Raw genomic sequence first — 15799 nt, 5'->3', positions numbered from 1 at the left:
AGTACTTAATGATATAGCCACCTTTCCTCCCCCAAGGAATTCTAAAGGGATAATTTTGAGCTTTTGTTTCTGTTGTAATATTTTTAGCTGTGAAACTCTGATCTTGCTATTCTTAGAGGTTTTCTTTTTTCTTTTTTTTTTGGTACCGGGGATTGAACTTAGGTCCTTCCACTTGCGGCGGTAGGCGGCGGAACCACTGAGCTAAATCCCTGGCCCTCTTGGAGGTTTTTGTTCTGTGTTGTTTTTTGGTACCAGGGATTGAACTTGGGTCCTTGCGCTTGCGCAGCAGGGAGCGAAACCACTGAGCTAAATCCCCGGCCCTTCTTAGAGGTTTTCTTAAAATTTCAACTTACATAAAATATTTGGGGGAGGGGCCAGGGATTTAGTTCAGTGGTTCCACTCCAACAAAATTTGGTGGAGAAAAAGTTACTGGGAAAAGGAGTGGTTCACATTCAGATCACTGAGACAGCTATTTCCAGGTGACTAGGTTAATTTTTAAAGGGATAAAAGACACTTTGGCTGGAATTAATTCTGTAATCCATGAAGAACCATCAGATGTGCTCATCTGGCTGAGAATTAAAGAATATATATTTATGTGGCTCCCCCCCCCCCCGCATTTTGGTACCGGGGATCAAACTCAGGACTTTGCACTTGCCAGGCAGGCATGGTGCCACTGAGCTAAATCCCTGGCCCTTATGTGGCCCCTTTTGTTGGTGATCCTGGCATTTATGAATTTAAAAACTATCTTAGTTATCTCACTACCTAAATAGTTAAAATAAGAATGATCATTTGTTATCTCATGCTTCCTGTGAGGCATGAATTCATACAAGGTATAACCCTACTCCGTAATCTGTGGGACCTCAGCTGAGGAATCAAAGGCTGGAACAGAGGTGAGTAGTTTGAATAACTTCTCTCTTGGTGACGGTGGTGCTGGGTACCAGGACTTTCACACTGAGCTACATCCCCACATTCACCCCACCCCGTCTTGCTGAGTTTCCCAGGCTGGGAACCTGGGATTGTCTCAGAGGGCTGAGAGTATAGGCGTGCGCCATCACACCAGCTTTTGAGTGACTTTTTCTAGTGGGTTTCCAAGACCTTACCTTTATTGATGTTTCTCCTGCATCTCATTATCTTTGCTGACTTCACCCCCTCTCTTTACCTCCAAATGTTGAATGCCCTGGCCTCCTTTGCCATTTCTTTCCTTATCTGCCTCTTAAATCTTTTTACTCAGTTTAGCTGTGTTGTCACACATCATTGAATGCCACCCATTGATGAATAGTTAATTCATTCCGAAGTGTGGAGATTAGAATCTGCCCGTTGGAGAATATGGTACTGTATTTGAACTAGTTTTTGTTGGAGCTCTGAATAGAGGTTGAATTACTGGGATAGGAGCCAGTAGTCTTCTGCTAACTGAATGGAGTCCAGAAGTCTTCCAGAGCGGCTGCATTTGCCCTCCCATCGAGCCCCACATTCTAGGAAAGGATCATAGTCATTAGGAAAAATGTCCACAGCTTACTCTCCATTGAACTCCAGTACAGTTCACAGTGGCTTCAGCACATACTGAACGCAGTCCTTTGCCCCTAGTGTCCGAGGTCATCAAACTGCCAGAAGCCACTGGATCTAGGCAAGCCTGCCTCGGCCGGCTGAGTTGCCACCTAGCAGCCTGCTGCTCACTGAGCGAGTTTACCAACACCAGCTGCCTGCTGAGGAGTTCTCCACACACAGGAAGTAAACACAGGGATTCTGTGCCCAGACTCAGGGAAAATCAGGCTAAGTCACAATCAATATAACTTGCTTATAATTAAATTTAACTAATAGACGTGGACTAAAGAGAAAATAAAACTTCAGAACTATATTTTGAGGTTGTTTTTTTTTGTTTAGTTTTATTTTTGGTTCCGGGGATTGAACTCAGGTCCTTGCGCTTGCGCAGCAGGCGGCAAAACCACTGAGCTAAATCCCTGGCCCATTTTGGAGTTTTTTTATGTTGTTTTCAAACATAGTAATCCTGGATGACCAAGAATGAGGAATGGAAAAATACACATCAGGTAGGTATTGATGAAAAGAAAAGTGAGATAGTAATTATAATATCAGACAAAACAGAATTTAGGTTTAAAACATTTTAAAAAATGAGAATGACAAAAAAAAAGGAAAAAAATGAGAATGACATTTCATACTGATAAAAGGAACAAGCAGTCTGCCAAGACAGTGTAACTGTCATGAACCTGTGTGCACCTAGTAAACCTTTGTCTACATAAAGCAAAACTCGACAGGGGAAAAGAACAAATCAACAGCAAACTGAAGACTTTAAAACATCTCATTTAAACTGGGCAAGGTGGTGCATGCCTATAATCCCAGCACTCAGAAGGCTGCAGCAGGAGGATCACTGCAAGTTCAAGGAGAGCCTGGGCAGCAGCATAGTGAGTTCAGGACCAGCCTGAACTACATAAGGAGACCCTGTCTCAAAAAGCCAAAAATACAAAATAAAAATTTAAAGAAAATCTCGTTTAAAACTGTTACAGAGAGAGGCAAATAGTAAGAAAAAGAGTGGTTAAATAACAACATTTATAAGATTGAGCATATAGCTATATCAGGACATAACCTTGCACTCAGCAAAGAATAGTTTCCAAGCATACACAGAAGGATTATAAAATTTAATCATTTTAAATCATAAGGGAAATATTAAATGCTTCAGAGCATCAGTGTCACAGGCTATTTATACTCCAATAAAATGCTGTTAAATTAGATAGCAGCAGAGCCAGCTTGAAAAGAAGAGAAATGTATTTGGAAACAAAAAGATGTTCTGAGTAATCCATGAGTGAAAGCACTGATCATAACAGAAACTAGGAAGTAAATAGAGCCAAGCAGCCATGAAAACACTCAGCCACAGTTGCATTGCTTTATGACTTACGGATTCAGCTCAGTCAGTTCTTTGAACCAAAATATTAGAATCCAAAATAGATAGCTGGATGTGGTGGCATACACCTGTGATTCCAGCATTCTGGGAGGCTGAGCCCAGAGGGTCACAAGTTTGAGCCCAGGCTCGACTTAGCAAGGTTCTATCTCAAAATTAAGCAAGCAAAATAGACATCAAGGAAGTTAAGCAGTCAGTTCAAGAAGCTAGAAAAAGGATAAGGGAATAAGGAATGGAAGTAACAAGGGAAGGGACAGAAATTAATGGGGAAAATAGAAATGATCAACAAAATCACAAGTAAGTTATTTATCTAACAAAGCAGTCAGGCCTCTGACAGGACCAATAAAGAATAAAAGAGATGGAACAAACAAGGAACCAAAAAAAGAAAATAGCTATAGTTTTAAATTATGAGAATGATACAGGGCTACAATTTATTTGAAAACTTTGATGAAAGTTTTCTAGACTAAAATTGTCCTAATTTACTTAAAAAAAAAAAAAAGTCAACTTAGAGCCAGGTGCGTGCCTATAATTCTAGCAATCTGGAGGCTGAGGTAGGAGGATTGCCATGAGTTTGAGGCTAGATGAGAAGACCATCTCAAAAAAAAAAAGAAAAAATAGTCAACCTACATATAGATCATTAGTCCTTAAAAGCATTAGTAACCACTCTCCATCCCTGCCAAAAATGGCAAGATCAGACTGAATGAATTTTACCAAAATTTCAAAGATACATTTCTATATGGCGGGGTGGGGGGGGATCTAATCCAGCCGAGAACCACACTCCTGCTCGGCAGTCTCTTGCTCTCCCACCCGAGTCCTGAGAGGACGCAGCCCGGTTTGGTCCATGTGAGCCGGTGCAGCCCTGACCGATGAAGGGTCAGTTGGTAGATGTCTAATAAAACCAGTAGCAAACACCATATTTTTGAAATTTTCAAAGCATTCCCAGGAAGGAATAAGTCAGTTATATCTGCTGTCATGCTGCCATTTAATATTGAGCTGGGGTCCTAGCCACTGCAGTTAAGAAAAATAAATATACGTTACAAATATGCATGCCTATTTATCCCAGTACTTGGAAGGCTGAGGCAGAAGAATCACAAATTCAAGCTCAACCCAGGCAATTTAGCAAGTTTGAGGCCAGCTTGGACTGCATAGTGAGACCCTATCTCTAAAAACACTGCATAGTGCCGGGGATGTAGCTCAGGGGTGCCACTGCCTGCCTCGCAAGCACAAGGTCCTGAGTTCAATCCCCGGTACCAAAAAAAAAAAAGAACCCTAAATAGATAAATAAGCCCCATGGCTCATCACACAGGCCCTCCGCTGGCTTCCCATCTCCTTCTCCTTGTTTGGTGCACTGAGCCCTGAGTCAATCCTGGGCTCCCCATACGGGCGGCTGCACGAGTTGCTCCCGGGGCTCCTTCAGGACTGGGTTTACTGCTCTAGCAGGGGCTTTGATTCTGTACCAGTTTCCTTAGGTGTTGAGGATTATTTTGGGATTTAGTCTTCCTCCCATAGCTGCCTTCTTGTCAAGAGAAGCTTTCAGCTGCAAATAATAAACTGGCTAAGAGTGGCTTTGATGCCCTGGTGGGTTCCCCTGTGAAGTCCAGAGGTTGGCCAGACAAGGCTGCCCTGGCAACTGGCAGCGTCACCTGTGTCCCCTCTCCTGGTTCCTCTGGCTCTGCCTCAGTCACAAGACACCTGCAGCAGCTCCAGGCTTCAGGGCCCCACTGACCAGCGAGGAGGCGGAGGCATTCTTTGCATGCAGCCTCTTATCCTGGAAAGAGATCCTCACCGCAGGCCTCCCAGACTCCTCCCCAGAGCTGTGGGCTGGACTGGCTCTGGCTCACACGCAGCACCGGCCCACACCTCGACAGGGACTCAGAGGCCAGGCAGCACCACACCTGTCATAGCATCAGGTGTTGCGGCCAAGCCTGCCTTTGGAGGGTGATGCCGTCTTGTGCCGTGGTGGGAGGAGGTCCTGTTGGGGCTGCCCCCTCACCCCCAGAGCTTGAGTCCCCAAGGCCTCCCTGGTCAGCCCAGTCCAGCCCAGCCCTTTCCAGATAGGATTTCAGTCTGGGTGGTAAAACTCCCCCAGGTAAAGAGATGCTTGTGGTTGTTTTATAACATTGTCAGTTGCTTAGTTTCATGGCTTTTGTTAATTCTAGCACTTCACCCAGTGTGAAGTGCTAGAATTGGTACTATACGCTGAGGTTCAAGGACACACTGTGTTGGTTGAATAATGACAATAGATTGTTATTTTGAGTTGTCACTGTTAATTTTAAAATAGGCCCCTCCAGTGCTTGCAGCACATATACTAAAATAGCCTCCTCTGAATTAGGGGCTTTTGGAATAAAGATTGAAATTGTGACTGCTTTCATGGGATTTGAGAAAGATGGGTCCATAACAGCGCCCTGACCTAAGCAAACCTCCATAGACCCTGCAGCAGATCTCCCCAGATGGGAGCCAGGTATGTGTCAGATGTGGCCGGCACCACTCTCCTGGTGTGCAGGCATCGTGTGAGAGAGAAAATAACCCACTCTCAGATTGCCGGAGGCAGCGTTTCAGAGAGCAGGAAATGAGGTTGGACTCTGGGTCCAGAGGAATTGTGAAAGGCAAGATAGTTTAGCGGAACAGTGCTTTGGAGGGGCCCACCTGTGAGGAATCTTCCACGGTGGCACTGACTAAACTGATCTATCTTCTCTTCTCTTCTTTTCCTTCTCCTTTCTTGTGCTGGGATGGAACCCAGGGCAGGGCACATGAGAGCCAGCACCGTACACCATGCCACACCCAGCCCCGAGATCCTTCTTAGATTTGCCCTCTTCCTAAGAAAATGGCTAAATTCCAATTCTAGAAACTACTGAACATTGAATATTTTTCTACTTTTTTGTTGTAAAATTATTGGTGGGACCACTTTAAATTAGAATTAGTCTAGGGCTAGGGATTTAGGTCAGGGGTTCCACTGCCTGCCTTCCGAGCACAAGGTCCCGAGTTCGATCCCCGGTACCAAAAAAAAAAGAAGAGGAAGAAGAACACAGCTATTTCATACTGAAAGGTGCTTTTATATTTTCTTCAATTGCTCTTACAGTGAATCATATACATTGCTCTTGAATGCAGAAATTACTGTTAAACAAAAACTAAGTTAATACTGAGTTGTCATAATAGTAAGATGATTTGTTCCCTTAAAAGTTTGGAAAATGTTTGCTTTTCTGAACTGTGTGTGTGTGTGTGTGTGTGTGTGTGTGTGTGTGTGTGTGTGTGTGTGTGTGTGTGTGTGTGTGTGTGTGTGTGTGTGTGTGTGTGTGTGTGTGTGTGTGTGACTAGGGGTTGAACCCAAGGCCCTCACACTGAGCTACAGCCCCAGCCCTTTTTACATTTGATCAGTTGATTGGTTGATGGAGACAGGGTCTGAATAAATTGCCCAAGCAGGGTTCATGCTTTCAGTCCTCCTGTCTCAGCCTCCCAGAGTGCTGGGATTACAGGCATGCACCACTATGCCCAGGTAAACTTTTAATTTCTCTAAGGAAAAACAAATTGGTTGGACAGTAGCTGCTAAAGGGTATGCTCTCTCCACTTTCCAGAAGAGAAGGGTAAGTGATGACCTCTGCAAATCGCTCTTTCGACCTCTCCCCACCCCGCTCTCCTCCGGGTCCCAGCACTATAGCCCTGGGCCAGCAACACCGTGATCTCTCAGGAGGCCACTGTTGGTGGCTGCCTGGGCCCGAACAGGAACTGCCTTTCCAGCCCTTCCTGCTTTTCCCTTGCAGTTTATGTTGGTTAATTCATGAGATGAAAACTTGCTAGTTTTAGTCAGCTTTAAAGGGCAATTATTTCTAAAAATGTAAGAGAAACAATTTAAGAAAAGATAGACATTTCTATTTAAGTAGGCCAGAAGCCATATGGGTCGATGAATATAAAGAATGGGCAGGGCCGTGGATTTAGCTCAGTGGCCTCTCGCCTGCCTGGCAAGTGCAAGGTCCTGAGTTCAATCCCCAGTACCAAAAAAGGGAAAAAAAGAAAGTATAAAACAATAGAGAGAGCAGGTATGTTGGCAAGAGAGGAATAAGATTCCTTGGCAGATAGTTAGCAGATACTAATTTCAAAATAGTTTAAGTTTCTGGAAGCCGAGGATTCAGCTCAGTGGTTCCTCCGCCTGCCTCACAAGTGCAAGGTCCTGAATTCGATCCCTGGTACCAAAAAAAAAAGTTTTAGAGCCAGGCGTGGTGGCACATGCCTGTAATCCCAGCACTTGGGAGGCTGAGGCGGGAGAATCGCTGTGAGTTCAAGGACAGCCTGGACTACGTGGTGAGACCTTTTTGCAAAAAAAGGTGGGGGGCTGGGGATGTAGCTCAACAGCACTACGCCTGCTTGGCAAACGCAAGGTCCTGAGTTTGATTCCTGGTACCAAAAAAAAAGTTTTAGAGTACTTTTTTTTTTGGTACCAGGGATTGAACTGAGGACCTTGCACTCGCTGGGCAGGCAGCAGAACCACTGAGCTAAATCCCCCTCCCTTTTAGAGTACTTTTAAAAATTTTGTTAATTCTTTATAAACTTACAGAGTACTACTGTGTTTCAAAGTATTTTGCCTTAATTTTTTTTTTTTTTTGGTACCAGGGATCGAACTTGGGACCTTGCACTTGCAAGGCAGGCGTTGGAACCACTGAGCTAAATCCCCGGCCCTTACCTTAATTTTTAATTTATTACACAAATAACTCGGCAGTCATAATATAATTCTAATTCTAGCATCACCTAAGAAAGCACTTTTAGGGGTTTTTCTCTCCCTCCCTTCTCATTCCTTCTGCCCCCAGCAAATACACACATAAATAGATACAACACATGCAGCAGATGCCAAAAAGACGTAGCCTGGCCCAAAATGGAGGTGGATTCTTCGTGGATCAGAAACAAAACAGAATTGCAGAACAACTGGCATTGGGTGGCCTGCGGTCGGGCCCTTGAGAGTCAGGGACCCCAGGTCCCTCCAGCCGTGCGGTTGGGAGTGGAAGCTGTGTGAAGGCTTGGGCCCAGGGGTGCCGATCTTGCGAGGGAGCAGCACTGCCCTGGTCCTGTGGTTCTCCTCTGTGATGATCCCTTTCGTCCCGGACACTGGCCTGGAGAGCAGGGAGAGAGGCGCAGAGCACAACCTTGTGCATTCACCCGGCTGACAGAGTGAGGGAGTGAGGCCCGCAAGGAACCTGCACTCAGGAGGCCCAGAGAGTAAGTGAGGGCCGAGCAGACGCCACACTGTTGGAGCCCTTGCCTGGTGTGCTCGAGGCCCTGGGTTCTGCCCCTGGGACTGGGGTCAAAGCACTCAGGGAAACAGGTAGATATGAAAAGAACAGGAAACATATCAGCCTGGATACACTTGAAAATTAATGAATTGGTGTAGACTAGAGAATTCATCTGCAGTATCAGAAAGACGCAAAAAATTGGAAATGGTGATGGAAGATAGAAAGTCCGCATGTTAAGGCCATCTGGGCATGGTGTTGCCTGCAGTCCCAGCACGTGGGAGCAGGAGGGTCTGACGTTCAAGGCCAACCTAGACTGTCTCCAGACAAACATAGGTCATCCACGCACCGCAGTGCCCTCGTCCATGCAGCCCGCCACGTCACTCCTCCGTGCGGGTCTGCGGTGCCTGTCCCCGGGACGCTGTCCTCTGACCCTGCAGGCTGCAGTGAGGACAGCGGAGCCAGCCACCTGCTCCCCCTCCTCTGGCCCTTGCCTTCTTGCCTGTCCTTGCTCTGTGGGATGTGGCACCTGCACTGTTTCCTATTCACATTAGCGTGTGTGTGTGTGTGTGTGTGTGTGTGTGTGTGTGTCTTGCATGCATGAATAAGTGAAGCAGTTAACACCAAGACCCATTTTTGGTGCAGCTTCATTGGTCTCAGCTGGCCGCCCCACTCTGGCCAGCGCTGGCGTGGGGGTGAGCTCCTCAGTGTGTGCTGTGCCTGCAGGGAGTGCGGTGTAAGCCCCCTGACCGAGTCCGCTCCAGCTGCGTCTTGTTCTTCATTTCTTTTTCACAAGACTGCTCAGGAAGACTTGGGATGAGACCAGCAACATAACGAGATCAGTGTGTTAATTTTTCTTTTTACCTTTTCAGGCTGGAGTAAAAGGGACACTGGGAAGATTAGTTGGAGTATTTGAGGTAAGTCTCTTAGCGTCTCTAGTCCAAATGGCACCTTAGCCACATACTCCCGATCTGGGAAAGAAGCTGTCTGTGTTTCACCCCGTTGTCAGAGCAGAGCAGCACAGCAGCGAGTCGCGTTCCTCCTCCTCAATGTCCTCGGCTCTTCCTCCTAACTGGAGTTAGTCGTGTTTTTATCCTGTCCTCCCTGTCTTCTTCTTCTCTCAAGGCGAGGCGGGAGGGAGCATGGTTGTGTAGAGGGGAAGGGGAGAACGAGAGGTAAGTAGGTGTGGGTAGGAGGCAGCGAGAAGCTGCTCCAGGGCAGGGCTCGCAGGGAAGGGGAGGCCAGGACGCCCAGGGCTCCCCCGCTCTCTCAGTCTGGGCTATGCGTGGCCCAGGGGCAGGGACTTTCTCTTGAGAAGTCAGAACATCCCTGGGAAGCTGCAGGCGGGAAGGAGAGGGAAAAATGAGTGTGGAGTCTGGGTTTGAAAAGCTGGCCTGAGAGTACACCCTCAAGTTCAGGCTCGGCCTGTTTCAGTAGGCCATGATTTCCGGGTAGTGGAGGTAAGAGGAGGCTAGCCCAAGCTCCCTGGACACGTGCTATGTCTAACTCTTCTGCGCTCTCTCCGGCCCCTCAGAACCAGGAGAGGAAGCACAGGACGTACGTATATGTGCTCATCGTCACAGAAGTGCTGGACGACTGGGAGGACTCGGTTAACATCGGTGAGTCGCACTGCCCGCCGGATCCCACACACCACCAGGCCCTGCCCAGAAGCAGGGGGAGCCTGCTGAAGCCCAGAAGGAATAGCAGGGTGTGCTTAGGAAGCTCAGCGCCTTTGTTTGAACTTGAGAAAGTATTTGGAAATGCTAAAAGGAGGCTGAAGCGGGCCCATGAGAATTAGAAATGTTTCTGAAGTCAAATTGGCTGCTCCCCATGGGGCTGATTCTTTGGTGCTGGGGGCCAACAGTGAGAGCAGGGCCTTGGTCTTGCTTCTCCTGACACTTGTCCATGCTGCTGGCCTGGGGGTGCAGCTCAGTGGTACAGCACTTGCCTGGCATGCATGAGGCCCTGAGCTCAGTGCACAGCACCAAGGGAGACGGGCATGGTGGCATATGCTGGAACCCTAGTACTCGGAGGCTGAGGCAGGTGGATCACAGGTTCCATCCCAGCCCGGGCAACTTAAGGCCATGTCTCCAAATGAAGAGTGTATTTAAGGCATACAGATGTAGCTGAGTGCAAAGGTCTTGGGTTCAACCCCAGTACTGTAAGGAAAACGTTGTTCATACATTAGCGAAAACTTGGTTTGATGGATGAGCCCTCAGCAGAATTGTCCATGAATGCAGAGGAACAGGGTGGCCACCGGCTTTGTCATCCTCCCCTGCAGGGCCCTCTCTTTCTCTGTTGGAGCCGTTTCTTTGATCTCTCAGATCTTTTGAACTATTGGCTGAGGTGGTGTAGTTGGCTTGGTGTAGTCTTTTACCCTAAGGAAAGTATGTCTTGGGAGAGTGTGATATTAATGTAATTCCTGGTTTAAAGTGGCAGGTGGGTAACAGTCCCTTGCAGACCTTCCCATTATTCAAAAAAAAAAAAAATAGAAAGAAAGAAAAGAAACCACATATCCATAGGTCAGGGATTTAGCTCAGTGGTTCCGCCGCCTGCCTTGCAAGCACAAGGACCCGAGTTCGATCCCCAGTACCAAAAAAAGAGAGAGAGACCTTCCCATTTCCTTATCCCTGTGCCCCACACGCTGTTGAGCTGGGCATGTGGTACCCTTGGTGCTGAGGGTTTGGTGCCCGCCATGATGCAGTGCCTGCGTCAGTGGTGAGCCCAGCGCAGGAATGTTGGTGCCAGTGCTGGGTCTGGGTAGGGACAGAGGTCAAGATGTGGCCCTGGCGGGGGCCCACACCCCTGTGACACAGGGTTTTACGGTGTCACTGCTCTGCAGTGCCCACACGGCATCATCTCACATGTGAGCAAGGAGCCCCCGGGCCTCCACACGCTGCTCCTCAACAGCTGTGCAGTCAGCGCCTGGTGAGGGAGCTGAGTGAGCCCCTCACGCATGTCACAGGGGGGACCTCAGTGCAGAGCAGGGCCACGCATGGGCAGAGCTGGGGTGCAGGGCCCCATCACGGTCCTGTGCATCAGCAGAGCCACATTGGGACAGGAGGCGAAGCTGGGCACAGGCTGAGGCAGGAGGGTCGCAGGGCCAGGCCCAGCCCAGGCACCTAAGCAAGACTCTATCTCAGAGTTTCAAATAACAAGGCTGGGGAGGGAGCTCTCTAAACCCCTGGGTCAAGCCCCGCACTGGGGAAAAAGAATTCGAAATGGAAACTGAGACAGCTATGAGCAGATGCCAGTTTTCACCTCTGTAATCAGCAGTGAGAGATGCCACCAAGGCTGTGTGAGATGCATTCCAGCCTGGTGAGCAGCACGGGGCTCAGAGCGGCCTTCCTGGAAAACATGGCAGATGCTTTATCGTGCTAGTCTTTACCCTCAGATTCTTTCCCGGGACACGAACCAGTTAATAGTCCAATTATTTAAATACAGGATGACCAAAAATTGCATATTTTTATTTATTTTTATCAGATTGTATAAGAAGAAATATAAAAATGATGTTTTATCAGATTTATTCAGTACTAGAATGGACTGGTAGAGGTGGCTGTGGTGGTGCAGGCCCATGATCCCAGCACTTGAGAGGCCAAGGCAGGAGGACTGCTTCAAGTTTACAGCCATCCTGCACTACATAGCGAGACCCTGCCTCAAGAAACAAAAAAAAGAAAGAAAATATAAGCTACATATTTTTAAAATATTGAGAAATATTGCTTTAATATTTTCATGCACGTTTTCTCAAAACGTGTAGGCTCAGAAACCTCCTCATTGCTTCCACTTGTACTACTGTCTTTTCTCTGCCCTCACAGGAAGGAAAAGAGAGTGGTTTAAGATAGAAGAGGCCATAAAAGTGCTGCAGTGTCACAAACCCGTGCAGGCGTCGTATTTTGAAACGTTGCGGCAAGGCTACTCTGCCAACAACGGCACCCCGGTCGTGGCCACCACGTACTCGGTCTCCCCTCAGAGCTCCATGTCGGGCATCAGATGACTGAAGACTTCTGTGAGCCGTGGGACCGGAAACTAGACTGAAGCGCAGACCCCCACCCTGGCTCCTCACTCCCTCAGGGCCTCCTTTCAGTGCAGCGGCCCGGGGACAGGGAGGGTACCCGTGTCCTCCGTTTGGCTTCTTTCTGGGGAGGGCGGGGCTGAGTGTGTAGCGTGTGAGTACTTCTGCACACATGTCCCCTTGCAGCCCACCCTCTGAAGGGGCAGACAGCTCCCAGGTTCTCCAGTGCTCCTGTGTGTCTCATCCAGCCCTAGCCAGACATTTTCTTTGATTTAAAAAAACATTTTTTTTTTTATTAAAAGATACCAGTGTGAGATGAACCTTTTCAAGAATCTGTCCTATAACGTGCCGTTTAGTCCAGTAGGTCGGGCACTTTCACTGCAGGACACATTTATCTACACGTTATATCCTGGACATATAATATGTAAATAAATGATTTCTGGAGGCATTGACCTGTTTAATATTCCAAGGTTTTTGTTTTTGTAATTCAGGGTGTTTCTCATATGGAGACCCTCATGATTAATTTTCATTTTTGTTTTTGACACCAGTGGCCAGGCCAATCCCCGTGCTCTGGCCCCCATGGGCTGTAGCTGCATAGGGCGGGCTTCTCTGGAAGCCATGTTTCCGTGCCAGGATCTATGGCTTCGGCCCAGACCTGAAGAAACAATGACAGAAATTGAATCCCGCCCTACATGCGCACAATGGGGCTGGAACTGGATTCCTGGGGTTACTTTCTCGGAAACTGGAGCACCAGGCACTGTTTGCACCCTCTGCTGTGTGAGATCTTTTCTGTAATGCTACTTGTTGCTGGCACGGCCTCTCCGCCTCTCCGCCTCTCCTCTCACCCGTGCATGTCTTACGCCTGCTGCTCCAGATGTCGTCCTTGGCCAGTGCAGATCTGCACACCCCGTCCCTGTGCTGGGTGACCTGTTCCGGAGTAGAGGCAGGTGTGCCTGGCCTTGCAGTGTCGTGGTGCTTGCAGCATGGAGTCTGCGCAGAAAGTCACCAGCTCTCTGGCTTCAAAGGTGCAAGCTGTGCCAAGCAGTGCTAGAGGAGGCTGCGCAGTCGGCAGCGGTGTGGCTCACTGCAGTCTTGATGGTTTTCATACAGGTGTTGTGATACAGATTTTGTGGTCACAGTGGCCCATTGTGTGGTTTCCTTGGGAAGTGAGAGGGTTTTGGAAAGGGTTTGGGAATGGGGGGCGGGGTGGGGGCAGGGGACAGAGGGTGGCACTGACCAGGCCCTGGTTTAGGATGGGAGGTTGTTGCTCTTCTCTCTCAGTGACACCTCCTGTCAGACATGGCCAAGATGTGAAATTAAAGTCGTAGTACTCTTCAATCAAAGATTCTAATAAATACTCAAACTTTAAAAAGCTTTTGCTTTTCCCTCCCACCAAGAGAAACACATCTGGTAGCCCTGTGTCATTTAGTGTTCAATGTTTTGGGTTTTTTTTTTTTTTTTTGGTACCGGGGATTGAACTCGGGTCCTTGCACCTGTGCAGCAGGCGGCGAAACCACTGAGCTAAATCCCCGGCCCTGTTGAGTGTTTTTTGAGACAACACTTGGTGAACTTTAAATATTGCTCTGCTGTTCTGAGTTTGCATTCTTTCTTCTAACCTTAAACACAGAGCCAAAAGGCAGTGCTGGGAGTTTCCCGGAGTCCCCTCTCCAGTGAAAGCCCCGATGGCCCCTGTGGGGTTCCGGGAGAGAACAGCACTGGAGGTTTGAGTCCAGATGCCAGCTTACTGTCCATGTCCTGCTTAAAAATGAATGCATTGCTTTGGGTGCCAGTCAAAGTTCTGTGCAAATAAATAAAGAGGAAATAAATAAAGTAAATTTAATCTCTGGGTGAAATCCAAAAAATGCAACTTCCAGATAACTTTGCCTTCACAGCATGGCTTGAAAGTGCCTCACAGGCATCAGTAGTAGGAAGGAGCTGCACCGGCACCAGTGACCTGTGATCTGAGGCTGTTTGGAAGGGTGTGCAAGGACCCACTACCCCAGAGTCTGCTCCTGATTGTCCTCCTCGCCTTTGGGTGGGGAAGATGGCCACACTGGGGCATGAGCGGGCCCTGTAAGGGTGAGCTGGGGCGCGCTGGTGCTGCTGCGCTGACAAAGTGTGGCCGGACCGGAAGTGGGGAGCTGCTGCCCTCGGCCACGCTCCGGTTCCAGTGAGCAGGCTTGGGGTTTTCCTCTCCGGCACCATCAACCTCATGGCCATTTTCACTGATGTGTGCTTGGAGTACTTTTGTGATAGATTGGTTGGACCTATGGTTACAACAACCTTTATCTCTCCAAGAAACCAAAAAGAGTGAGAAGCTACGCCACATGAAGAATGGCTCACAGGCAGGGTTGCCATTGATTCTGCCCCACTGCTGGCCTCTGTGGGAGCACTTCCTGTGTCAGGGCTGGAACTGAGTCCCTGGCTCCCAGTCAGTCTGCCTGTCCTGGATTCCCAGTTACTGAGTGGCCAGCAGAGTCCACCAGACTCAGGATACAGGAAGAGAGCATTGGACACACACACCCCCCGCCCCAGTACCAGGAATCAAACTTTGGACCTTGCACCTGCGAGGAGGTGAGGTGCCACTGAACTACATCCCTGGCCCGGGTTTTTTTGTTTTTGTTTTTCGGTACTGAGGATCGAACTCAGGTCCTTGCACTTTCGAGGCAGGCGGCAGAACCACTGAGCTAAATCCCCGTCCCCCGAGGTTTTTCTCTCTTCTTTCTAGTTTATAAATTACAGCCATTGGGGAAATACCAGTGAGGTCCTGTGACACTTTTGGACCATGACCTAATTGTGGGGAGTGTTGCTAGGGGTCGAGCACAGTAGATTCTCTGTAGCCACATTAGATTCTCATAGCAAGCATAACATGCCAGAGCAGTTCATGGGCGGACTGGGTCTTGTTTTCACAAGTGTCCAGTGCCCATCTGACCCGCAGGGCAAGGCTCCCTGGATGCTGAGCCATCTGGCAGGATCAAAGGGGTGGGGGTCTTGCCCCTCCGAGGCCCAGGGTGGCAGTGCCACAAGACTTCTGCCCCTGGCCTGGCTCCCTGTGAAGCCCTGGGAACTGAGGGCCGCTCCCCGGGGATGAGGGGTCGAGGAGGTCGCTACCCTGAGCTTTTGCAGTAGTTTAGTAAACGCGTTGCTACACAGGCAGCTTCCTTTATGGCAAAGAAATATTTTCTGCTCGATGTTAAAAATCACCCCACGTGAAATCCCTTAGGCTTACTCAGAAGAACAGTTCACTCATTGTGAGTCTTTGTTTAAAGGGAAAGGTCCTGTGCAGAACTGTTGCCCTTCTTTCCCAGTCTCCCTTCTCTTCCCTGCTGTGCTGCTCCGAAGCCCCCTCAGCAGAGCCCCGAGCTGAGCCGCCCCGGCCTGCCCAGCCCCACGCCCTCTGGGCTGCACCTCGGCCCAAGCCACATCGCTCTGGATTTGCAGAAAGGGTTTATTAACCTCAGGGTGATTCTCGGCACAGCTGTACGATTTTAATGTGTGAAGCACGCTCTGAGTCTGTCGGAGTTGAGATTAGGGTTGGAATTGGGCAAACACCTGGAAGAATCACCTCAGTGGTGTTGCTTTTTTGCTCTAGAAGAAATGTGAGTTGGCATCACTGGTGATGCTCCCTCGTCCTGCTTCCTCCTGCGGTTCAGAAAATAG

The 15799-nt window shown here is 48.7% G+C and overlaps 1 protein-coding gene across 2 annotated transcripts in view; it reads left to right on the top strand.

Annotated features, from left to right (window-relative positions):
- The window catches only part of Nudt3 (nudix hydrolase 3), a 128749-nt gene that overhangs the window by 68900 nt on the left and 44050 nt on the right, over positions 1 to 15799 (top strand). Inside the window, exons 3-5 of one of the 2 annotated variants that reach the window (XM_004846754.4) lie at positions 9000 to 9044; positions 9662 to 9746; positions 11943 to 13979. In XM_004846754.4, the coding sequence (XP_004846811.1) occupies positions 9000 to 9044; positions 9662 to 9746; positions 11943 to 12121 (309 nt within the window). In that variant the 3' untranslated portion in view covers positions 12122 to 13979. Of the gene's footprint in view, positions 1 to 8999; positions 9045 to 9661; positions 9747 to 11942; positions 13980 to 15799 lie in introns of those variants that run through there. The other variant, XM_087210494.1, reaches the window with a different exon arrangement.

Source organism: Heterocephalus glaber, unplaced genomic scaffold (assembly GCF_053883595.1).
Source record: "Heterocephalus glaber isolate CG9 unplaced genomic scaffold, H.glaber_assembly_v1.0 deba00001141, whole genome shotgun sequence".
In the NCBI taxonomy this organism is placed as follows: Eukaryota; Metazoa; Chordata; class Mammalia; order Rodentia; family Bathyergidae; genus Heterocephalus; species Heterocephalus glaber.
This window is presented reverse-complemented; position numbering and strand designations above follow the sequence as displayed.